Below are 26,070 nucleotides of genomic sequence, written 5' to 3'. Positions count from 1 at the left end.
ATTCAAACTGACAGATGAATGCATGCGATTTGTCTTAAGAAAAAAGTCTTAACCAAGGGGATAGGATACAACACGGAAGACACCCTGCGTGGCAGCGGGGAGGATGCCAGAGCAGGGGGCTCCGTGACTAGGTCCTCTCGAGAGGCACGGCAAAAGCAAGTTACCAGACCAGACTCCAGTTCACGACTGGATACCTGAAAGTTCACCCCATTTACTTTAATCAGTGAACTGTTAAGTCAGTATCTTTCAGAGATACATGCTGAAATATTCACAGATTAAATGCTATGTCCGAGACCTGAAAACAGTAGGGGTAGGGGATACACACTACCAAAGTAGGACTGACCACTGCGTCTTACTGGTGATGAGTTTTAATAGAGGTTAACGATTCTGGTTCTACTATGTATATATGCCTTAAAATTTCCAAAATAAAAAGAAACTGTTTTGATTCCAATCTTATCAAGTAGTCTTCTGATTAATAAAAATTGGCTCCCCTTACAGCCTTTTCAAAGAGGAAATACAAATTAACCAACTAACAACTTTCAGGTCTGCAAGGCAGAAATGTGTATTTTTTATAGAGCCTCTCTATATGGGATTCTCATGCATTTGATTACTAGGAATCATTTCCTCTTGAGCCTGGTAAACTGTGGATGCTTCAAGGAGCCAGGCCTCCCCCTCAAATCCCACATAACGTCAATATTGATCTAAGTGTTTGTAAAGATGAAGACTTTTCATGAACTGATTTACTGTGTACATCATTCAGATAAATTAGCTAGTAATTCCAGATGAGGCAGAAAAGAAGAAATCTGGTGTTTTAATACCTTAATACTCCAGCAAACTTCTGTTTTTCTTAAAAATTAGTTAACAGAATATGGTAAGTCATCACTTTAAATTCTGTATTCCTACAGCCGCGGTTCTGTCCAACCACGCAGAGCAATGCTGGGGGGGGGTGGGTGGCCGGCTGCATCAGACTGTCTCTCCAACTCTTCTCCCTCTGCACACGAGCCACCTGACACTCAGACACAGCCCACCTGCTGCACCTTCAACTACAAGCACTGCCCTCAAAGGAGAGTCTCCCAGAGCCTCTGAACTGGCAGCTTTGTTGTTTTCCAACGTTTGGTGGAGAGCATTTAGTAAATCCCGAGCAGCTCGCCATGCCTCCTGACTGAACGCAGCAGCATAACGGCGAGGTGGCGACGAGGCGGAGGCCCCGATTCCCTGTGCTGCTGCACCAGCTCCAACACGGAGCTGGGCGGCCTTGGGTAAGTCATTTAACCCGCTCATGCAATTTCTTTACCTATACACTAATGGCATATTGGAAAGTGATAAATTACAAAGTACTGCTATGATATATGTAGCTGGAGGTAGCACTTTTACAGTCTTTTACAAAGGGGACTCTCGGTAGAAACTTGCCACCACATCTGCCACATGCGACAAACGGGGGGAAAACCATCTGCTTTACCGCCAGTTTACTGGTCAAAACTCCTTGGTGCACGTATCACACATTCCACAGAGAGACAGACATTCGTAACCTGACAAGATCGGGGAAAAGAAATCTTGGAACAGGATTTAAAGACCAAAAACGAGTTAAAAGGTCTCGAATGCTCTTCTACATCATTGTGTCCCTGCTAGAGAATCATACTGTTCACCAGAAGAATATTTTGTGTTTTCTACTAAAGATACCTTTCAGGGATGTAAAAATATATTCTAGTTCACTGTACATCTTTGCTATTTAAAAGCAAAATTCAAATTTATTCATAACTACCCCAAATTGAAGCACCATTATTAAAAACATTTAAACTGGAAATTCTGTAAAAACAGAACCAGGTAAAATGGTACACCAAACACCTCTAGTGACGGTGTACCTCTTATATTTAAAACAAGGGACTAGTTCAGAGTCAATACCTTTATTAGAAAAAGATTAATACTAAAACTTGTCAATGACAGAGACAATCAAATTTGTAACAGAAAGTCAGAGATACTTTATTTTCACTTCTAAATCCAAAGGCTATATAGGCATAGCAGCTGTAAAAATGGGACCCCACTTAGTCTGATTCACACAAATACGAACGTTTAACCCCGTTTTCAGAGTCCAAGAATGAAAACTTGCAATTAAACACTGAGCAAGCCACATGTTTAGGTAATATTTCTTAAAAAGTCTCAAAGAAAAAAAATATGACACATGACCTAAGTTTTCAGCGGCATATATATGATATTAACACATGTTCTGAAATCTGGTAGGTCACATCAGTCCTGAATTAATTTTTAATAAAAAAACAAACAAACAAACAACTAACTGAGCTTTTTCTATGCCACTATAGTTTTCTTTCACCTCATTTTAATGTCGGTCTTCACTTTATGCAGTTTTCAGTTTTCTTCCAAAAATCTTCGAACAGTAGTCCTATAATGCAAAATTTGGGGAAAAATGATAATTAGACAACATGTAAAAAGCAAACTTTTATGACTAAGTGTTGGCCCAGTCACTAACTGCTAATAATATATGGACATGGAGTGCTTTTTGTATCCTTTTTCATTGTCGAGGCATCAGCGTGATCTTAACGCGTGTGCCCGTGTGTGCGTGCCTACGTGGGAATGTGCACACAGACATCACCTCACATGGCTGCCCTCGAAAAGGAAGGCCATCAACAAATCAACTAAGTGATACTTCCTTTCATTAGGAATATTCTATCCCATTCCACTAGCCCAAAGAATGAAGTTTACAGGTTTTAAGAACTCTTATAAAACCTGACTTTTAATAGTTCTTAAAAAACCCAAATTCATTCTATATGGTTCATCAGTCCTTTGTTTATTTCACACACTGAAGAAGTCTATTCTTGCTATTCACGGCTGCTTTAAATGTATCAGCCAGTGACTATTCCTGTATTCCTATAGCTGACTGACAAATTCTCCTACACCGTAGGAAATATTAAGCACATACCTCTTAAAGACTTGAGAATTGCATTGAATGTAACAAGGCGAATAATATGAAGTGCTTATTGTATTTAAAATTCTTTAAAGAAATCTAATTCTGGGCACCACTGCATCCCTACATACAGTTGAAAAAAAATTCCATTCTGTTAACATTTGATTTATAAATTTTCACGCAATACACAAAAAACCCCTCTGTGCTTCTTGTAAAGAACAAAAAAGATACACAACAGTTAAGCGTAAAGATCACAGGCAATAGCATTCAAACATGGATGTGGGTAGAGAAAGGAGTACCTGGCATGAGTACCTGCTTAGTTTGACTGAATCCTTGATTTTTAATTTGGCTTTTCATGGGCCGCTCACAACACCAACGCTGTGTGAGGTATGGTAGTCAGCTGCAATAATTCATAAACCCTACACTTCCATCAATCCAATGCTACTGGCTCTCGAGTTACAGAACAAACTGCATTAGAATGCAAGGCAATAAAGCAAAAAACTAGAAACATCCTTGACAAAGAAATAACTAGCAGTTTAATTAAAACAAAGTAGTCCAACATGTGCCTCAGAAATATTTAAGTTTTTAAAGCATATGTCTCTGCCAATGTACCAACACAAGATGGACTTATTACCAAAAAGAAAAAAAAAACAGTTCAACCTTTTTATTAAAAAAAAAAAAAGAAATGACAGCAAAATCCCTAAAAAAAAAAAAAAAAAGGATAATTAACTTTTCAATGGCGACTATATTACAAATGTGGGCAGTAATTTCCAAAGAGGCACACTAATGGGGCACGAGTCTGCTACAAAATAGCTGAGACAAAACAATGTACCTCAAAATGTTTTGCAGGACTACACTGTCTTTTCCTTCAGAAGATGTATGTCTTCTTACTCGGCTTAGTTCCATCTTCATCTGTGCATACTTACGCTGCACTGTCAAACAGTAACAAAAAGCCCTAATCAAAGTGAGAAACAATACACTTACCTCTGTCTGATCTGAGGTCTTATCAGATCAGTTTTAATTGGACTGAGTGTCACCTTCAGATTTAATGTCTTCACTGGTCCCATTGACCTCATTCTTAGTATCACTTTCCTTTGAGTCAGTGTTTGTGTCTTCACTCTGTTTTTCTCGACTACTGGACTTCACACTACTTTTTTTATCATCAGATCCCTTCTTTTCTGCCATAAAAGAAGACATTGATCATGGATTTTAAAGTAAAATACAAAACATGCATAACACCTTGAAAAGTGAAACAATGGAGAGGTAAAAAGACAATCATTTCCCACAGACTGCAAGTAACAGTTTGGTTAATCTATTAGAGACTACAAATCTCTAATTATGGAGGAGCGGGGAATCAGAGAAAGCAAAAGGTAAAAAGAGTGGGCAAATTCTCTCAAACTAGCAAGAAACTAAAGTACAGGCAACTTCAAATCACCACAGAATCTAAAATTTTAAGTAAATTTTATTTGGGGTAAAAAAAATCCAAAAGCAATGGGAAAGATATGAAAGACAGTACACAGAAGCTGTGTTCACATGAAATAAATTTATTAAGTTAAAAAGATAAAAATAGTTATCACAAAAGGTGAAAAAAGTTGACCTTTTAATAGGCATGTTTCTCCAACTATCTTTTTAAATGCAAAAGATTACTTATGTATCTATATATTTGAGTGCCCAAGAGGGACCAGGCCGATGAAAGAAAGTGGATCTTAAATCCCAATCAAAGTGGATCTTAAATCCCAATCGGAGTACTGAACTTTTATGCTTTGCTAAGTAATATACAGGCTGTTTCAGAGTTGTTTTTCCAAAAGGAGAAATTAAAGTTCAACTCAGCTACAAATAAAGAATGAAAAAAGTGAAGCGTGATGTTTTTCTTTTACTGTTTTCTCTGGAATGCTGAAGCCTCAGACTAGAGGCAAAAAATGGTACACAGAAGAAGTATACTCTAGCCTTTCTAGTTCCAAGTATTGCTAACAAAAGATTTCTACAGAAAATGTTAAACTACACACTTTCTGGAAAAATTACCTTTTTCTCCTTACAACTAAGTTAAATAAATATAGCTGGTCTAGCAGAGCAGTTCATAAGACAGACATTTTAAGAGAAGAATCATCTACAGAATCTGGACAAAGATATTAAGACATAACATTAATAACTGGGAGAGTACTGGTAATAAAAACAAAACACTGGATGGGGACACTCAAAGAACGTAAGAACTGAAGATCTCATGGGACGGAGCATATTCAGCCCGTAACACCTGCAGAATGCACACAGGGATGCCGGAGTGGCTGACTGTAGGACTTGCTTCACATCTGTCTGTCCACTCATGAGAACTGTGCCAGTACAGTGTGCTCTAACTGACCTGGTGGGAAAGTCCTCCCTTTGTGCCTTATGGGCTTCTCCGGTGCACAGGTAGCTCCAATGAGGAAGAGTCGTCTTGTTGCCCCGTAGAGGACTAGTAGTCAGTCCAATAATCTTATCTTCTGCCCTATGTAAATATGGTAGATCTTAATAGTCCTAAGGACATCCACAAGTGTGGTGGATTTTAGGGCTACGGATTAAGAAAGGAAACTCTCTTGACAAAGAGAGCACCCTAAGCTGGTTGGTGGCAAGAAAAACAGGTCTGTGTGAGAAACCACTTTTCACTTGCAGAGTTAGACCAAAGTGCTTTCATCACAGCACCGGCAGTAGAACTCCCTCATACTCATCACCATTATCAAATGTTTGCTGCTGCTCATACAAGGTCTCAAAGTTCGGGCCTTCGGTCATTTACACGCCAGGGTGGGCACACACCGCATCTTATTTTACCTAAGTGTTATTAACATTCCATGATGTTGTTACTACAATTAGAATTATAGCTAAGCAATTCAAGACTCCCCCCTATCCAGAAATTACACAAACACAGCTGTTTTTTCAGCCAGGCCAGTGGCATTTATTGCTCAGCTCTGTTTGCAGGTAGCTATGAAAGCTAGCCAACTTTTGTCCCTGAGAACCAACGTAACTATTTAAAGAGCTTTAGTTCTCAAAGAATAAGTAATTTGATCTCTGACATCAATATCTGCCCCTTAAGAGTTGACCCTTCACCCCAAAAATACATTATTCAGAAAGTCTTGCAAAAATGTTGGGAGGAATAGAGAATATCTGTTAACAGTCAACAATAAAAACTAACAATAAATGTTGGGTGAAACTTTCTTAAAACTAATGAAAAACCAGTAAATCCATTATAGCCTTTTGAATCAATTTAGAAGTAATTTCTAAACTTAAATGGCAAATAAAACAGCTTGTGAGAGTAAGTTTTTAAAAACTATCCTTCTCCTACTTTTTAACATTTGCTCCATGTTGTAGAAAAACATTTTTTAAAAGGGCACTTATTTAAGGAAAAATAAAAGCAGAAGACAAAAAAATGTTTGTACTGCTGGTTTTCTTACTCGATCTAGCAAAAACCTGAGCCTGCGCCCCCAACAACCCCCAAATCACCACAGGGTAATTTCATAAAAGAAAACAAATGTGTATCACATAAAAGTCCAGTACAGTAAATTCAAACAGCAGCACACATATTAGGATGATGATCAAACATGGACACAGACAAGTAAATAGGATGGAAGAAATAGAGCCCAGAAAATTAGGAATGGGCCCTTTCTCTCATTCCTAAAATTCATGCAAAGCAGAACATCCCAGTTAACACAAAAATGAAAGATGCTCAAATAATCTGAAGGAAACGCAGGAAGAAGACACTGATGAGTAAAAGAATGATCGCTCAGTAAAGGCTAAGTTACAGGGTGGGAATATCCTTGTGAAAACATGCCAAAGACAAAATGAGAAAGTCCAGTAACAGTGCACGGTAAACCAGCTACTGTGCACAGAAAACCAAAGAAAAAAGGCAGAGGGGAAACAGCATGATGTTTAAGTAGAAAACATGGTGAAGACACACGTAAGATATTCTTAGAAGTTAATTACTGAATAAAATGTTACACATGAGAACCAATGCAACAATGTACATTTATACTGCAATACATTATTATGGAACACTACAGATTTTTAAAAATGCTACCAATAACCAAGCTAACATTCTACAGCCTAAAAACTCTGAAAAGTAATGCAATACTTGGAAGAATCCAGACGATAAAATTTCCGATTATCAATTGACTAATGTGTTCTACGAGGCCAACTGTCATTCCCACAAATCAGAGCAGGAGAAAATAATGCCCATCTCCCACTGAACTGTGTTCACTGTTACGTGAAAAGGAGTAGAACTTGAAATGGAGCTCTACTTATGTTCAAAGATGAATAAGAAAACAAGAGTGTGAAACAATCTCTTAGTAAATAAAATTCTCACATAAACTAACCTTTCTCCTTGGATTTTCTATCTTGTTCTCTGTCCCGACTTTTGCTCCTGTGCTTATATGACTTTCGATCCCGGCTTTTTGATCTTCTTCGATCCCGACTGCGAGACCTATGCTTTCTTTCTGATCGATCATGGCTTCTGCTTCTTCGGCGATCTCTACTTCTTAATAATTTGAAATAAAAGGAAAGCAATTTCAGCTGATATTACAATAAGAAAAAATTGAGAATTATATACCACCGAAAAAACAAGATTAAATTAAAACTCAGCTTTAAAAGGCAAATGAACACAATCTACATTTATGTTAGAAATTTTAAGAATTGAAAATCTTTTTAACTTCAATAAAAAAAATAGTTATTATGCTCTTGATGACCCCCTTTTTGAACCACAACTCTAATTAAACAGTAAAGTTAATTTCATGTTTTTGTGTTTTGTTCAAAGCAAAAGTAGGTAACCTTAACTATAGTAATGTATGGTCTGAATGTCTTTTTAGGACCAATGAGAAAAGCAGCACTTGAAAGACCATGTCGTACACTCAGTCCCTAGCGAGACTGCATCAAACCTCGCCAGACTGGGGGAAAACAGCAAAGTATTTGCCTTAAAGGTGGACTAGTTCACTGATTCAACTTTCACAACCCACCCCAGTGCTTAATGACTGTTAAGACCATCTCAGGTAGCAAGGAGTAACACCAGCAATTGTCTAGTTTACTGCACACTCACTGTGTACCAAGCACAGTCTCACGTCACATGTTCTACGCACCTGCTTCGCCTTCTTTCTCTACTTCGTGATCTTTTATGGTCCCTAGACCTGCTGCATCTTCGGTCAGAAGTCCGGCTTGAGTGTCGACTTCGTGAACGACTTCTCTTTCTTCTCTCCCTGTCGCGAGCCCTTTCCTTTTCTCTTTCTTCCTCCTCTCTTCGTCTTTTCCGTTCTCTTTCTTCCCTTTCTCTCTCCCGCTCTTTTTCTCTTTCTTCCCGTTCTTGCTTCTCCTTTTTTAAACGCTCATCACGATCAGGTTCTTCAGTTCTTTTTCTTAATTTTTCCTAAGGAAATCAAGTTCAATTTTTATTGAGTTATGTTTATGACCTTTAAATACAACGTCAAACAATGGTTACCTACTATGAAGAATTTGTAGACAATTTATGAAATTTTATGCCCTAAAATGGGTGTCAAATTCTTTCACTGGGGGACACATCAGCCTCGCAGTTGCCTTCAAAGGGACGAGTGTAATTTTAGGACTGTATAAGTGTAACTACTCCTTAACAGTTAAGGAAGAGCTCAGCACTGCCATGAGGTACAAGCAAGGTGCCGGGAGGGATAAAACAAGGCGGAGCGTGGGATTTGGTCCAAGGGCCTTGTTGTTTCCCACTGTGCTCTAAAAGGAAATACCAACGCCACATACGTACACAAGATATCACCACTTGACTAAATGCTCAGGAATGTTCCCAAATTCCTGGCACCAAAGAGTGAAGAAAATAAAGTGCTTTGGTAGTCTAACCGACTTGCAAAATTTTATAGGGATTATCCACTGCTTCAAAGAATGCAAACTAGCAAATATATCAGTAAGAGGTTTATAGCTATGTAATTAATTTTTAGACATAATAAAATACAGCATTAGCCACAGCTAAAATCATGTTTAAAAGAAACTTACTTTTAATTCTTCTACAGTAGCTTTAATTTTGGCATAGCCCATGTGCTGTTTTCCCATTAAATGGTCATCTACCCGGGACTGGGCATCTCCTACTATTAAAAAAGCTCCACATACTTCACAAACTTCCATTTGTTTTTCTTGGGCCGCAAAACTTTCAATGGTCTAAAATGATAAATCAGTTATAAGAATGTCTGAGGAAGAGAAAAAAAAAACAGATCCCAAGGAGTACTTAACATGTAGAATAGATTTCCGACTTTGTGAACTGCTTCTCTCCACTCCCCCCAGCCACAATACTGAGCAGCACCTGGCCAACTTTGGAGAGTCAAGGACATCAGTAACCAACTTCTCATCTCATCCAGGAAGTGCCAAGTCCCCATCACTCAACTATAACCACTGAATTACCTGCACCACCTTGAAAAAGTTAAACTATTTTTCAGAAAGCTACCTATTTTAGTCTAAATTCACTTCTTGCTTAGGTTGAACAAGCTAAGGTATCACCTCCATATTAAAAATGTTTTTCAAAATCATTAATAGAATTGAGCATATCCTATTAATAGATAGAATAGCCTGAACATATCCTATTCAACAGTTGGAAAACAATGACCAATTATATTCTACCATCAATATCCATACACATTCTCTAAGTTTTTTTTTTTTTACTATTTATTTATCTTTAGAGGGGAAGGGGGGGAAGGAGAGAGGGAGAGAAACATCAATGTATGGTTGCCTTTTGTGCGTCCCCTGCTGGGAACTGGCCTGCAGGGAACCGGCCTGCAACCCAGGCGTGTGCCCTGACTGGGAATCGAACCGCGATCGTGTGGTTCGCAGGCCCGCGCTCAATCCACTGAGCTACACCAGCCAGGGCACATTCTCTAAGTTTTAAAAAATAAGGTATTTTAAGAGTATACCAATACTAAAGATTAACATGTACTGAGTAGTTTATTATAACAAAAATAAACAAAAATTACAGTTCCGGTCTGCCCACATCTTCACTAACACTTGGGATGGGTCTTTTAATTTTAGCTATTCTGACTGGTCCATAAGAGGTCCAAATGAATACTCAAGATATAAGGCACCAGATGGCAAGCCAACAGCTAGATGCCAGCTAGTTCTTACAAATAAAAGTTTTATTGGATACAAAGTCACAACCATTTGTTTATGTATTGTCTAAAGCACTTTCATAATATAAAGGCAGAGGTAGGTAGCTGCCCCAGGACAGAGTGGCTTATACATCTAAAATATTTATTTTGGCCCCAACTGGTATGGCTCAGTGGATTAAGTGCCAACCTGTGAACCCAAACATCATCAGTTTGATTCCTGATCAGGGTACATGCCTGGGTTGCCGGCCAGGTCCCACAGTTGGGAGTGTGCGAGAGGCAGCCAGGGGGTATCTCTCTCACATGACAATGTTTCTCTCCCTTTCTTTCTCCCTCTCCTCCCCTCAAAAAAAAAAAAAAAAAAAAGTTTGCTGACTCTCGACTCAGAGCACTAGAAAATTGTTTATAGTTCTCAAATAGGTTTAGGTCCTAGTAATTCACAGCAGCCTGGGTAAATCAAAATGAGGATGCTACTCACCGATGTTGTGGACCTAAGCAATTCTCTCTCTTCTTTTAACTGTTCGACTAATTTCATCATTCCCTGGGCTTCTTCTACTTTTCCTTCAGATCCTAATTCTTCAATCTAAGAAAGGTTTAAAAAAAAAAAGCCCAAAACATTCAAAACTCCTTTTCTAACCAGACTAGCCGGCTATCTCCCCCTCTCCACCATGCTTCGTTAGTGTGGTTATTTGGGGTCTTTTTGTTTGGTTTTGTTCACTGAATCCTCTTTGTGTTTAGTTTACCCTTTTGACTTTTATAGCATTAAGAGAGTGTATTTAGCATGCAGTAAGTTGCTCATTTTAAGGTACACGACTTTGGGAAGTTTTGATACCCATGAAACTAATACCTCCATCTAAATAATGAAAACATCCATCACCCCCAAAAGTTACCCCATGCCTCTGTAATACTTCCCCCCAAGCAACCACTGATCTACTTATTTTCACTATAGATTACTTTGCGTTTGCTAAAATTTTATGTAAGTGGAACTATGTACTTTTGGGGGAAGGGTAGCGCCTGGCTTCTTTCATTCAGCCTAATTATCTTAAAATTCACCCATACTGTTACATGTAGTTATTCTTTGTACCACTGGGTAATATCCCACTGCAAGGATACATCACACTTTGTTTACCCATTCACCTGTTGATAAACATTTGATTTGTCTCCAATATTTAGAGTTTTTGTCTACTATGAATAAAGCTGTTATACACATTCATACAACTCTTTGTATAAACATGTTTTCATTCTCCTTGGGCAAATATCTAGGAGTGAAATGGCTCATGGTATATCTTTGAACTTTCTAAGAAACAGAAAAACTCTTCTCCAAAGCGGTCACTCCATTTTACATCCCCCAGCAGCCTATGACAGTTCCAATCTGCCCACATCTTCACTGACACTTGGTATGGTCAGTCTTTTAATTTTAGCTATTCTGTATAGAGGTACAACATCTTCTTGTGGTTTTAATTAGTATTTCCTGAAGGGCACTGAGCACCTTTACATATATTTATTAGCCATGTTTATTTCTTCTTTGGTTAAGTGTTTATTCCAAGTATTTTCTGACAGTAATGCACACAATTCTTACCTGTTGCAGGAGTACATCAATTTTATCTGTTAGAACCTGAATTTTTTCTTCGTTTTTGCCTGTTGGGCCAGCTGCCTATTGAAAACAATAAAATGTATTATCAAAAAATAAAAAACAAAAATATTCAAACTCTCACAAACCATACATATTTTTATTTAATAATTAAAATGTCAAATCACAAGGATAATAACTTAGTTATCTTCAATTTCTGTTAGTTGACTGCAGTGTCAGTTACTGATATTAAAGAGAAAAACCTTATAATTGGCAAAATCAATATTAACAGAATATTAACAAATAAAGAGGAAAAATGCCTTTTAAAGTCTTATGTCATTCTGAAAGAACACGTAATGAATGAACTTGAACACAAGTTTCAATACTAGACAGGTCCCCAGAGATCAAGGACACTTCACAAAGAGTGTAAATTAATTTCATACCCACCCCAGAGGACTGCTGGTTCTGAGATAGTGCCAAACGAGCATGGCCTCGTCTGATTCTACGTTCCACTTCTGCAAGTAAGCTCTGCAAGTATCTCAGAAAATCTCTCTCGTAGCCAACTTTCATGAAACGAGAACTCTTCTCATACCTGATAAAAGTGAAAATAAACAAGCATTGTATTTTCCAAATCTTTACCCAGTATAACTCACATACTCTATCTTAACTAGTTGTCTCAAGGACAGTTACATTTAGGCTAAAGGGTAAAGGAGATGTTTAAGAAGTGAACTTCTAGCTGTCCCCGCTCCTGGTACAGGGAAGGGGAAGGTAGCATTTAGCATTATGTTTGGTTAAGCACATGGATTTTACAGTCAGGAAATGCAGGTGCTTCCACACCAGCTCCATCACTACAGTGGGTCTGTGCCCTGGATAAGTCTCATTTGTAAAATCGGGGCTGTGAACAAAGCAGCAGTGACAAAGCATTGCTGAAGCTACTGTACGACTTTCTACCACCCCAGCTAACGAACAGGACCTCTATCAGGCATTCATTTTACACTAATTCCATTATTTCTTCAATCCTTGTCACCTAGAAACCAAATAATGACTGAGAGGAAAAGGGTGGGGGGAGGGGGAATGACCAACACCCCTCCCAAAACACCCTCAACTTACTGTTTTCGTAGATTTTCATCATGAATTTTTTCACATGGACCTGAAGGAAAAAAAATGCAAAATATGAATGTATACGAAGTATTGGTGACCTTAACAACTTTTCAATTTTTGCCAAAAAGAAAATGCTTAAAAAAAAAGGAAAGAAAGAAAAAGAGAAAAGATCAATTGTATTATCTGAGTAGGTTGTATGCAGACACCTGAACTGTGCCAACCAGAATCATAGAGCAAAGGGCCCAAATGAGCAAACAAAATTAATCTTCTAGATCAGTACAATGGAGAGCAACTGTATGTTAAGAAAAGAGGGAGTAGGAAGAAAGAGAAAATGGTTCCTTACTGCTCCCCCAACCCCCCCCCCAAACAAACCTGACAAAAAACCACCGGTCTGAACCACCAACACGGCACTAGTTTTGAGTATCTGCACATGAAGTCAAATAGTACATGACCGAACCCTAGTCTCATCCCTTCCCAGCTCTAAAAGGCTACCAATTTTAACCCTTTTAGCTATTCTTCTGGATATTGATAAGTTCTCCATATTTACAAATTCTGTACTTATTTTACTTTCTCTTGGTTTATATTGGCCAACAAATTTTTAGGTTAAATACATATCCAATGTTTATACTTTGACTATGCAAGTACTATCAACTGCCAAGCTAAACAAAAGGTACATTATGATGACACTTTGAGTACACTTCATACTTTGCTGGAATTTTTCATTTATTTAGTTTTCTATTTATTTCCAAATTCCTTGCAAACCCTTTAACTCAATTATAGAAACTATCTGAATACTAACTTCTCTCAAGATTCAACACACAGCCCTGACTGGTGTGGCTCAGTGGATTGAGCGTCAGCCTGCAAACAGAAGGGTCACCAGTTCAATTCCCCATCAGGGCACATGCCTGGGTTGCAGGCCAGGTCCCTGGTAGGGGATGTGTGAGAGGCAACCACATATTGATGTTTCCCTCCCTCTCTTTCTCCCTCCCTTCCCTTCTCTGAAAATAAGTAAATAAAATCTTAAAAAAAAAAATTCATCGCACATCAGAAAATTGGCTTCATTTTCTTCCAGGAGCTTTCTGACATCTTCAATCTGGGCTGCTTATTTTCTAAGCTCACTAAGAGTTGTCATCCTGAGATATTCTTTTTCTGGTCTGTATTGAATACAGTTTACTGGATCTCTTGTTTTTCTCCTTCTTGGTTTATGCCCACGTGTTGGTGAAGTTTCCAGAGAAAAGGTTCATGGGAGATAAATTTGTTGAGGCCTTGCATGTCTGAAAATCTGTCTTGTCACACCCACTTTCATGTTTGGCTATACAGCCAACCTAGGTAAAAGATTTTCCACTCAGAATCCTCAGGGAGTTTCTCCAAAGTCTTCAAGCTTCCAGCGTTTACTGACAAATCTGAGGCCATTCTGATTCAGTCCTGTGTGCTCCACCCCCACCCCGGGTGTTCTGAAATTCACAATGGTGTATCGCGGTGGGGATCTTGTTCACTCACTGTGCTGAGCACTTGAAGAGCACATCAATCTAGAGACTAACAGTACTGCATATTACAATTTTCTCCTCCTTCTGTTTTCTCTTTCTAGACTCTTATTCAGTTATCAAAAGTGCTAGGCCGACATTTTAATCTTTTCTGTCTGATTACCCAATAGTCCAGCAAATCTCCTTGATTTTATTCTCAAACTTTCCACTGATTTTATTTCAGATTTCTCCAGTTCTAATTTCAAGAGCTCTTTTTGGTTTTTCAGAAGTTCCATTTTTATATAACATCCTATTCTTCCTAATTTCTTCTCTTATTTCTCTGATACTAAATTTAGTTAAAACTTTTCTTCTGCTTATCCCATTATCTCTAACTTCACTACATTTTTTTTACTGTTGGTTTTGGTTAATCTTTCATGTTGAAGGTTTTCTTCAAATGTCTGATTGGTGTCCTTGGCTGGCAAATACTTCCACAATCTGACTGGAAGCTGATGTGCAGAGTTTGTCAACTACTATGAGCTTTACTATTGGAAAATGTGGCAGCATGACTTTCTTTTAGGAGACTCCCCAAGGGTCAGTACCTGTAGATCACTTCTCTGGAACTGTTCACTTTCTCTAAAGAATCCTCTTCTCTTCTGCCTGGGGAAAAACATCTGGCTGTATCCTTCTAGGAACAGGGCAGAGGAGGGAATGGGAAAACCCCACTATTAAGAATATAGACTCAATTAATCTCTTACAGTCTCATTTTTATTCTTTACTGCCCTGTGCTGTGTCTTGAATCCCAATATGTAGACTCCTCTAGCCCTAATGCCCTACTGAGTTCCTAATGCTCTAGGGCAAGCATTGTGCTTAACCAACTAGCTTCTCTTTTATGATTCTAAAACAATGCTAGCTATGTACCACCTTCGGGAGCACAGTCACTCAATTATTTTTTTTACATTCTGTGGTTCAGCTGACCTAGAGTCTCTTTAGTCTAATTTCTCCAGAAAGTAACCCTCTAGTTTCCTGGGATACAGGGGTGAGAGAGAATCACTACATGCACAGGTTTGAGAGTTAGGTCACCTAAACTAGTGGTCCTCTACAGAGAGGAATTATGCACACCCCCCCTTCCCAGGGCATGTGGCATTGCCTAGAGGCATTTCTGGCTATCACAACTGGGGGTGGGGGGAGTACTACTGGCATCTAGCAGATAAAGGGATGCTGCCAAACATCCTACAAAACACAGGACAGACCCCTAAAACAAGAAAATCTACCCAGCTCATAATGTCAAATGTCAAGGTTAAGAAACCCTTCACTAATCTGTCATCTTGCCCCATGACTAAACTGCCTTCTATGGTACTTTGATGCATCCAAATTCTGAGCCTGTCCAGGGTTCTGCTGATCAGAAACACTTGCTTCTGTTTAACATCCCATTCTGTAGGCTTCTAGGGTACAGGTTGCTCTGCTCTGTTGAGTCTGCTGCTACTCTTCCATTCACTTGTCATCTTCCAAAAATTTGTTGACATCTCTAATGTTATCTCCTCTTCCATTTACATCTTTTTTTGTTTTTAAATTTTCATTTTAGTGGAGGGGATTTAGGAGTAAATGTAAATGGACATGTATTGTATATTTAACTAAGCTGACATTTACTAATACATTCAAAATTCTAAGCCAGGAAAGAAACTAATTTGTCAACAAATCTTTTAAAAGAAAGCTTTTCAGAATTATAAAGTACCAGTTTTTTAAAGTCACAAATTCGATACATTACATGTAAATTCACTTACCAAGATCTGAACGGGTGTTTGTGAACAATTCCGCAGGACAAAAACCACACAGATAATATTTACAAACCTAGTAAAAAAAAACAAAGGTACTTAAACTTTTTAAATTGTTCAGTTTTAAAACTATATTGGGAAAGGTGTCAAATAACTATTTTCTCATTTCTGGATCTTCATCTTTCAACCAAGTAAGGTAACCACAACTTCATGTGTTGGACCGCATTAGGTCAACCAGTGACCCCTGACCCCTCAGACCCCTGCACTTCAGTAAGGCAGGTAAGACTGACAAAGAGTCACCAGCTTTTAAAATCACTAACCACCCCCTCAACAGCGACAGCAAATATGGGAAGAAAAATATGGAATACTGATTTTTTTACTTAAAAAAGTTAACACTGTCCTAAGCATTCTAATATTATGTCAAAGACCAGAACCACTTTACAGATTAGGATTTGGGAATTACTACCTAAATTACAAGTAATACTCATTTAAAGCAATCTGGTTCAGTCTTTCCACTTGAGAGATCCTGTAACCTGCCCTAAAATGTATTGGTTATTTTCATATATACCAGCACTTTACTGAGTGACTTAAAAAAGAAAAGAAAAAAACCTCACTCAAGGACATTTTTTCATAGCACTTAAAGAGAGAGGAAGGGAAAAAAGATGCAAGAGAAAAGTACTGACTGGTTGCCTCCCGTAGGTGCCTGAACTAGAGGATCAAACCAGCAACCTAGGTATGTGCCTTTACTAGGAACCAAACTTACAACCTTTCCATTTTTTGGGAAAGATGCTCCAACCAAGCCATGACAACCAAACCTAGTGAGTGAATCTTCAAAATTTATTTTTGCAGAGAAAGGGAAAGGGAGGGAGAAAGAAAGGGAGAGAAACATCAATGTCCAAGAGAAACATTGACCAGTTGCCTTTCACACGCCCCCAACTGGGGACTTGGCCCACAACCCAGGCATATGCCCTGACCCAGAATCAAGTTGCCAGCCAGCGCTCAACCCACTGAGCAACACCAGACAGGGGCTACCAAATGACTCTTGATGGGCTCTTATGGTATAGGAACTTAACATGAAACCAACTTCTAATTCTCTCCCACTGGTGCTTTTGTAACTCCTTCAGCTGTGTTCTAATACTATCCTATATTTAATTCTGTAACTCTGAAAACCAAAACCTGGTAAGCAAAAATAAAAAATAACTCCCTTCATTGTTATAAAATAACTCCCTAACAATTTCATTGTTCCTGGATGAGTTATAAGTGTATGACATATAAAAAGAAAAGGTATGTTAAATTTAAGACTGAGAGTTCTTTCCAGACACTTAGAAGTACATGTTAAACATGAAATATTGCTTTCTCTATCTCAAAGGTCAGTTGTTTTATACTTGTTTGAATCAAGGGCAATGTGGTTCCATAAGCAGTGTCCAGAAAATCTAAAGTCATAAAGACAATTAGCCCTGGCTGGTGTGGCTCAGTGGGTTGATTGCCAGCCTAACTGAAAGGTCACCAGATCAATTCCCAGTCAGGGCACATGCCTGGATTGCAGGCCAGGTCCCCAGTAGGGGGTGCATGAGAGGCAACTACACATCGATGTTTCTCTTTTCTCTCCCTCTCTTTCTCCCTCCCCCCTCTCAAAAAATAAACAAAATCTTTAGAAAAAAAATAAACTATGTATGTTAAATTTGGAGAAACAGACAAGTGAGTCTGATTTCTAAAATACTAACCAACACTAAAAAAAAACAAAACAAGTTTTTAGGCACTATGTAGACCAGCCTGTGGGCTAAGCAGTGCTACCTATAATTTAACCTAATCACCCAGTTTGAGACAAGAAAACAAGAGACCAAATCACATAACCTGCCCTGAAAGAATCTAGCTACTTACAGAATCTAAATTAGAACCCATTTTCTTAACACAGTTCTGTGTGCTATTTCCACTCCAACTCTCCTTATGATACTGCTATAATGTGATGGTACATCAAAATATTTGTAAATTTCTATCCAATAAACTGTAGCTACTTAGACTGCTTCTTTTCACCCTCCCCAGGGATGGATGATGTTTAACTAAAAATATTAACACAATCTTTTATTCAGCAAGACTTTATGATCTGACACCCAAAGGTGCCAGTTGGGGAGAATTCTCCTGACTTACCCTCTTGATACATTTAAGGCAACACTAGTGACAGAAGAGGTCAATCCCAATAGCATACTTTAGTAAATTCACTACTTGTTAACGGAATGCAGAAATACAGTCCATCTTGGAACTCTGACTAGAAAAATTTAGTTGTAAGTTTTCCTTATATTAAACAAAGTCAAATAAAAAATTAAAATATATCTGACATTAGATAGTGTTGGGAAAATGACATTCCACACAAGAGAGGGCTGTGGAACAATTTGGGAGCATCCACCAAAGCATAAAATGTGCATTTAACTTAGTAATTATCTTTCTAGGAACCTATCCTACAAGTGACTCAGCTGTATGTACCAGAAAACTCACTGCAGCTTGGTTGGTAATGGCAAAAGGGTTAGACATAATCTACATATCCACCAGGAAACAAAAAGTTAATTAAATTAAGGTAGGTTTCTATACCAACCAAAAGATTCCACAGAATAATTCAAAGTTCTTCAATATATTAGTGTACCTATGACAACTTTCACTTACAGGTGCAATATATGTATCTGTAAATTATTAGGAAAGATCAGAAAACATACCAATTTTTAACATTTTTCAGGGATCTGGCTATGGGGATGGGAGGCCAGGATGACTTTCACCATTTACTTCTATGTTCAATTTTAATGTTTTATAACAAGCAAGCACGTTTACTTTCATAAATAATTTTAATGGTCCTAAACTCAGAAGGAAAAGAAAATAGTAAAAGCAACTCCAAATATATTAATAAGAGAATGTTAGCTAAAACTTACACCTTCACAAAAAACAGCCCTATATTTTGGTATTTACTTTTTCAAGGCACTATCAGTTCTGGTCATCAATTTAGACCACTTCCAATCACAAAAGTACACTAAGAATATTTCTGTCTTCCTATTTCTACTTGATTCCAACAGTAAGCAGTGTATTTCTCCCTGAGCAAACCAAGTATTTTCAATTCTGTCTGCATTACTTTGCTTTCCCCAAGCCAGTTAAATGTCTGGCTAGTTTTTCACCCCGATGGTCAGACTGGCTATATATTATTTACAAATAGTAAAGCCCTCACATCATTAAACCACATACCAATGTCTTTACAAACATCTACAAGTACAGATTCCTAGCTAAAATCCTGTGGATAACTTAAAGAGCTTCTTTTAATATTCTAAGTTACTAATAACCTCGTTAAGTAATTGGTTTCACCAGATACCAAGTTCCACTTTATAAACAGTCATAAAGATAACGTATTATTCAGTTGGCTTTTGGTAATCTACCCCCATTTCAAATGCATCACGGTGGGCCCTGGCCAGGTGGCTCAGTATGCGGTATGTGGGCCTGTAAACAGAAAGGCTGCAGGCTCCATCCCCAGTCCCCCAGTGGGGAACGCACTAGGTTACGGTTCAATTCCAGGTTGGGGGCGCATAAGAGAGGCAACCAGCCTGTGTTTCTCTCTCATGTCCATATTTCTTTCTCCCCGTGCCCCCCTAAGATAAAGGTGCCCATAAAATTTAGTAAAATAAACCTACCATGTTGCCTACAGTCAACCTAGTATTTTGATGATAGGGACTTAAACTGTCATATACATTTTTTTCATTTAAAATCCAGGAATACCTGGAAACTTTACTAATGGAAAAAAAGTACCACCTTTCATTACCTTTCTTTAGTCACTTCCATCATAAATAATTTTAACTCAGCGATTTTCAACCAGTGTGATGCAAGAATTAAAAAATATATATATAATTCAGCTCTGGCTGCTGTAGCTCAGTGGATTGAGCACGGGCCTGCAAACCAAAAGACCGTGGTTCGATTCCCCGTCAGGGCACATGTTCCCAGAGCACATGTCTGGGAACACGCTTGGGTTGCAGGCCAGTTCCCAGCAGGGGATGCACCAGAAGCAACCATACATTGATTAAAAAAAATAATAAATAAAAATAAATAAAAAGTAAAAAATAAAAAAACATGTAACCCATATCTGACTAGTCAGGGGCCGACAGCTTTTCCCTTAGGCTGTCCAATAAAAATGACAATAGCCAACAGGCTGTCTGGTCAGATCAGCAAAAAATATATTTTTGGGTGTGCCAAGTGCCACAGAATTTTAGCAATTAGTTTATGTGTGCCATCAGATGAAAAAAGTTGAAAGTGCTGATTTAACAGACTACAACAGGCTAGAAGCAAAAAGTTTCTTCTTAGCTAGAAGAATTGATTTTTTAAATAAAGATAAAATACAGAAGAGAAAAACTATAATGTAAGAATTCATAACAAAAACACTCCATCCTAAGTAAGCCCCAGTCTCCTCTCTCAGCTACACCACGACTGCGCATTCATTTCCACACCTTCGATCACACACACCTCTGCAATCACAGGTCAGTCTTCACTGCCTCCACAAACTTTTGGTAAAATTTTTAATCAATTTTGCACAGTAGCTAGAAATTAAAATCTCTCTGCTGCTTAGAAACCTTCAACTGTTTCCCAATATAATTGAGTCCCAACTTTTAGTGAAACTTAAAACAAAAAAACACTCCAAACCATATTCCTGCCCATGTATCCACATGCCCCATCCCTTCGATGAAAACAAACAAGGGCCCCAGCTATGACACCACCTTTATCAGGGCTATGATTTTTCTAGCCTCTAGTAACATCCGTCTTCTCTACTATTCCCTCGGGCTAATTCTTACTAATCTTTTAGGTCCCAGTATTTAAGGGTCATTTTAAGAGGCCTTTCCCGAGTACCCCAGTCTGGGTCAGGTGCACCTCTCATACACCCTTTTCCCACCGTGGCACTTACCACCACATCATGCTATAAAAGTACACTTATTCCTTCATATCTGCCACCAGACTGGTGGCTCTCTCGGGCCAAGTGCTGTCATCTATACTATGCTACTACAGCTGCAAAGTGAAATACGTTTGTTGATTAAATGAATACAGGAATTTCCCCAACTTACAAGTAACAAATAAAAAAAGTAAACATTTCACAAAATAAAAGCACTGCATTACTAACTTCAGCTACTTTTTTCCCTTGTAAAGAAATCAAATCTAATGATAATTAAGTACACACACACTTCTGCTAAAGCAATCAAATATTAAGGGAAAACCTCAACACTTTCAGTGTGATAAAAGTACTGTGGGGTTTTTTTTTTAGGCTTTGTATTTTAGAAATACACAGTGAGGTCACTTAAGGTGTAAGTAATAGAATTCTTCAAAATAATGAAAGGAGCAGGGAATATAGAGAAAATAAAATTGGCCATGTGTTGATAAGGTTAGATTGGGTACGAGTACATGGAAAGTTCATTATACCATTCACCCTACTTGTTTATGTTTTGGGGAGAGAAGGCAAACAGCAGTTAAATACACATATTAACACTGCTGGCACTTCTAAGAAGCCTGATACCATGTATTATAGGACGGGGCAGGAAATACCTACATTTCCAACAGAAAGAACAGTTGGTGACTTAATTAAAATCAGTAAAATACTTAAAAGTTCAAAAATGAAAGTGTGGGCAGAAGCCTTGCTTTCTTTTCTACACCTGACCTTAGCAAAATGGATGAGAAGCAATAGGTTTTTTCTTTTCTAAATAACTTCCAGTGTCGATGACAATATTGGGTAATATTCTGAGAATTTTAGAAAAGAATGTTTAATTCAATTCCCTTCATAAATCATTAAATTTCCAGTGAATAGAGAGCATACTTGAATGTAATAAATGATGAAAGAAATCTCATTTTAGGTTATTAGAATCGAAGTTAAGCCAATACTTATACAATTTCACGTTTGGGTTGAGAGCTACAATGTAGAAACCTCAATCTGAACTACAAAAGTCCTGTTACCTATTTAGATGGGTAACAAACTTCTAGCGCCTTCTCTGGCAAACGCTGAAATTTTCTCACATGGACACTAACTGAAAGGTGCTCACACTAGGCAGTTAAAATCACATGCTTTTCTCGTTGTTGTGGTTGGTTAGGACTTAATAAAGCAAAACAAACTGCTTAATTCAACATACTAATAATAATCTCAAGGAGTACAACATTAACAAAGGAGGCAGAAAGGTGTGCCACTGAACCCTTGGAACATTTCACTTCAGCTGAAAACCACTTTCTCTCAGATCCAGAGCAATCTGCAAAGAGGTTGGAAATGCCTGTTAATACTAACCTCAGAAAGGTACTTTCCAAGATTCAACTTCAATAGTGGTTTATATATGCATCATTATAAACAAATGAAAGGTCAACAATTTGTATCACAAATACATCCTTCACTTAAAAACGAGCTTTCCAAGCCCTAGTACTCAAAATTAAGAACCCAGGACTAAGAGGTGGGTCAGGAAGCAGTAGAAGTGTCCATTTTAAAATGTGCAGATTTCTGAGGCCGTCCCCGGCCCGTACTGAACTAGAATGGGAACAGGGGTGAAGTGCACAATCTGCATTTTAAACAAATTCCACAAGTCCAACACAGATGTCCTGGAACTACATTTAACACTAAAGTTTCCATTTCAACTGTTAAACAAAAGAACCCCACCCCGCTGAAATTGCTTTTCCTTAACTAGTGCAAGTCTTGCATAGAAAAAAAATTCAGATATAATTGGAATACAAAAATATTCTTAAGTATCAGGTCACAATATATGCTGGGGCTGTCCATTACCCAAGATTTCAGCACTAAATGCCAACAGCATAAAATATGGAAATGATCCGCAAGTGACTCCATGAACTTCCCCATCTTATTATATCCTACAGTAATTTGGGCTTATTTAGAAGAGGCCATGTACTTTGTTCCTAGTCAATGCCAACCCTTCTCTGCAGCCCTGAATCTAAAATACCAGTAACTGACTTTTTTAAATTCCCAAATCTAAAGTGAAGTGCAATCTGTCATTAAAGGCATAAAATATTTTGGTGACAAGCACTGGAAGTTTAAATTTGGGAGCAGCACTAAAACTGAAAGGAAAGCAGATTTATTACAGCTGAGATAACATAAAACCTAACTGCTATTCTGAGAGCCTCACTGCTAATGTTATAAACCCGTAACACATAATGCAATGTGGCAATAAATACCACCAGGAAAACAAAGTTTCTCCACAACACATGTTCAGAAAACCAAGGAAGCACAGGAACGAGCTGCTCCAGTTGATGAGGCAATCAAAAGCAATTTTCTCTTTGATTCAAAATTGGTAAATGTCCTATTTGCACAACAATTAAATCATAATGCTCTTTTTGGACAAACCTTAGGTGAAAAGATTACTGAGTTAAATGGAAAAAAAAAAAGTTACTTCACTGTGACAAAGAAATGCCCACAAAAAAGGTCAAGACAAGAAACAAAATTACTGTCTCCTATATAGACAAATGGCGGGGTGGGGGTGGGGACCTGAAATATTAAAAACGGACAAACTGCCCTGGCTGGTATAACTCTGTGCATTAAGCGCGGGCTTAAGGGTCGCCAGTTCGATTCCGTCAGGGCACATGCCTAGGTTGCAGGCCAGGTCCCCAGTGGGGGCCACGTGAGAGGCAACCACACACTGCTGTTAAAAGTTAAAAAATTAAAATTAAAAACCGACAAACTTTTCCAAAGCTTCACCTCCCTTGAGGTCAATGCCAAATATGTGAATCTGACCCCACTCAATGAATTCTACCATACTCTTCATACTACTTCGGAATCAGGTAGCATCCCAATTACTTTAAACACAACACTTATCTTTTAAGGCGCTGAAAGGACTCGGGCAGCACTATATTGTTTTCATGCATTGCAAAAAGATTTTACTCTGACCAAAGCAACTAATTTTTAAAGTAAAATGTGTATTTGTTTAATATTCCTCCATGTTCTGATTAACAACTGCCTTTAAATGACCAAGTTGTTTGATTTAACCGCAAACCAAGTGAGATTAAGACCTAAAATAAACGTTATGCTGCAGGTACAAAACACCTGAAATACGTTACGGTATTTTCAGAGAACCAATTGCACAGAGTTGTTGAAAGTGAAAAGGATCACAAAGATTAAGTTTCGCCACTTAACTTGCCCACAGATCTTGGGTGAGCCTCTTCTGTAAAACTGGAATTGTAATATTCACCCTTACTCACAGGGTTAAGAGAACCAAGTAAGTTTTTGTGAAAAAAGCCTTGACAACCATCTCCATGAAGGGCTTAGTAGAACGTAGTGCTATCAAACAATATTTGTAAATCTTGGCGTATAAACTCTACAAAAAGATTTATTTCCCCATATAAGCGTCCGTTCAGAAACTGGACCATTACTGAAATAATATACTGCTACTTTTACCACTAATCCCAGCCAGAATCTTCGGTCTGAATACGACGTTCAACCCAAATAACGGGAAAAATTTGTCCTTTTCCCTACTTCATTATAAAGTGAAAACTCTGGAGCCTTTGACATAATAAAACAATTCTTTTTTTCTCGCGTTTCCCTGCCTGCTTCATTAAGGTCCTTTTCAAATCTGCTAAGGGCACTCTACGCTTCTTCGATACTAAAACAACAAAAACAAATCATCCCTTATTCCAGGATACGGCGGACTCCTCCCTCCCCGGCCATGCTCCCAAGTCACGCTGACCACGGGATGAGACACTCCACAGCGTCCTGATTCTGGCCCTGGCACCAAGTCGCGCAGCGGGCACGGCGGGCCCAAGCCCGCGCTGCTCCCCTCCCCCACGGCACCCGGGCACAGGCCCAAGGCCCGCGGGACTTACGCTCTCGTGGTCCCACCGCACGTTGCTGCGCTTCTCATCCGGGGCGAGGTTTCGGTCCCGGCCCATTAACTCATCCAACAATTGCGCGGCCGAAATCATGGTGCTTCTCTCGGGCGGCTACTCCCACCAGCCCTGGCACCTCTTAAGAAAACACCGGCGACACCGTCGCCCACCTCTTCGGCCGGCTCGCGGGCCGAAATATCCTCCTCTAAAAAAGAACCGATAAGACAAAATGGCCGCTACGCGGGCGCTTTCCCAGCATGCCGTGCACGCGCGTGCGCCCACGGGGCACGCCCAAGTCTGGAAGGAGAGGTTGAGCCCACTTCCGCGGGCCCAGGGGCGTGGCCTGTGGGCCAGGCAGCGCTCCGCCCCTGCCTAGTGGCACCGCCCTACTCCGCGCCTAGCGGAACCAAAGGCTAAGCAGCAAGCTAATTCAGCCCACCTGAGCAAGGGTCTTTTCGAGCTCTTTCACAAAGAGAAATAGGAGGCTAGGTCCCGAAGCTCTGACACCGCTCCAAAATGGAGGGAATAGTGGTGTATTCCTTTGTCCTATGCAGCACACTTCCTGCCATCTTCCAGTGGAAGAAACATTCCATATTCAGAGCCCATTTTTAAAAAATTGACTTTAGAGAGAGGAAGAGACACCCATTTGTGGTTCCACTTTTATATCTATTCATTGGTTGATTCTTGTATGTGCCCTAACTGGGACCCAACCCACAACCTTGGCATATTGAAATGTGCTTTCAATAATGTGTTTTAACCAATTGAACTACAGGGCCAGGGCCAGACTCGTTTTATTAGACTGCTCCTGAGTGTCTTCTTCCTGGTTTGGTCCTCCCACCCAGATTCCTGTGATTCACAGGGTGGGAAATCAAGGCTACCATAAGGCAGTTTCTACAGTCATGCAGAGTATGAGGATTCAGTCCTGTACCTTATGCCTCCCAGTCTTGAATTAAAAATATATATAGATTCAGGGGACTTCCGCCAAGATGGAGGCGTAGGTGGAAGCACTGCACCTTCTCACACAACTAAGTTTAAAAACAACAAAGTTTTAGCAATAAAAATGCAGCCAAACCACAGAAAATCAAACTACATGGAAGTCTGACAACAACAAACCCTTCAGACAAACTGGTAAGAGGGGCAGAGCCAGCAGCAGAGCGGGGTTGGGCAGGAAAGACCCACCAAACCTACCCAGGCACGTGACCCAGGTGCGCCAACAGCTGTGGCGGATACCAGGTGTGGAGAAGCGGGCAGACCCACTGAGGGCGCAAGGCAGTAGACCCACTGAGGGCTGATCTCAGTCACACATTCGCACGCAGATAAACCAGTGAGGGAGCCAGCA

General features: G+C 39.1%; 1 protein-coding gene across 7 annotated transcripts; it reads right to left on the bottom strand.

The window, feature by feature from the left end:
* Positions 1–1,888: 1,888 nt before the first annotated feature.
* On the bottom strand, positions 1,889–24,978 carry LUC7L3 (LUC7 like 3 pre-mRNA splicing factor). Of its 7 annotated transcripts, XM_053656132.1 has the most exons (13): positions 24,729–24,978; positions 15,921–15,987; positions 12,686–12,725; positions 12,023–12,167; positions 11,585–11,659; positions 10,484–10,588; positions 8,909–9,070; positions 8,017–8,300; positions 7,261–7,421; positions 3,958–4,098; positions 3,753–3,852; positions 3,233–3,298; positions 1,889–2,398 (listed from the first exon to the last, which is right to left on the bottom strand). In XM_053656132.1, the coding sequence occupies exons 1-12, from the start codon at positions 24,825–24,827 to the stop codon at positions 3,274–3,276; spliced, it is 1,404 nt and encodes a 467-aa protein (XP_053512107.1). In that variant the 5' UTR covers positions 24,828–24,978; the 3' UTR covers positions 1,889–2,398; positions 3,233–3,273. The 7 variants fall into 7 exon arrangements, with proteins under 7 accessions (XP_053512107.1, XP_036985501.1, XP_053512102.1 ...); XM_037129606.2 differs by having other exon boundaries at positions 1,889–3,298; XM_053656127.1 differs by lacking the exon at positions 3,233–3,298.
* Positions 24,979–26,070: the final 1,092 nt, after the last annotated feature.

The sequence above is a fragment of the Artibeus jamaicensis genome, unplaced genomic scaffold (assembly GCF_021234435.1).
Source record: "Artibeus jamaicensis isolate MK-2021 breed Jamaican fruit bat unplaced genomic scaffold, CSHL_Jam_final contig_1998, whole genome shotgun sequence".
In the NCBI taxonomy this organism is placed as follows: Eukaryota; Metazoa; Chordata; class Mammalia; order Chiroptera; family Phyllostomidae; genus Artibeus; species Artibeus jamaicensis.
The sequence above is the reverse complement of the archived record's forward strand: the minus strand, read 5'-3'. Positions and strand labels throughout refer to the sequence as shown.

What these genes read in the sequence shown, in the direction of transcription:
- LUC7L3 (XM_037129604.2), bottom strand. Translation starts at nt 24,827, where the DNA reads ATGATTTCGGCCGCGCAATTGTTGGATGAGTTAATGGGCCGGGACCGA. An exon ending in TGCGGTGGGACCACGAGAGC is followed by an intron (nt 15,988 to 24,728) that starts GTAAGTCCCGCG and finishes TTTTTTTACTAG; the next exon opens with GTTTGTAAATATTATCTGTG. An exon ending in TGAAGACATTAAATCTGAAG is followed by an intron (nt 3,853 to 3,957) that starts GTGACACTCAGT and finishes ACTGTTTGACAG; the next exon opens with TGCAGCGTAAGTATGCACAG.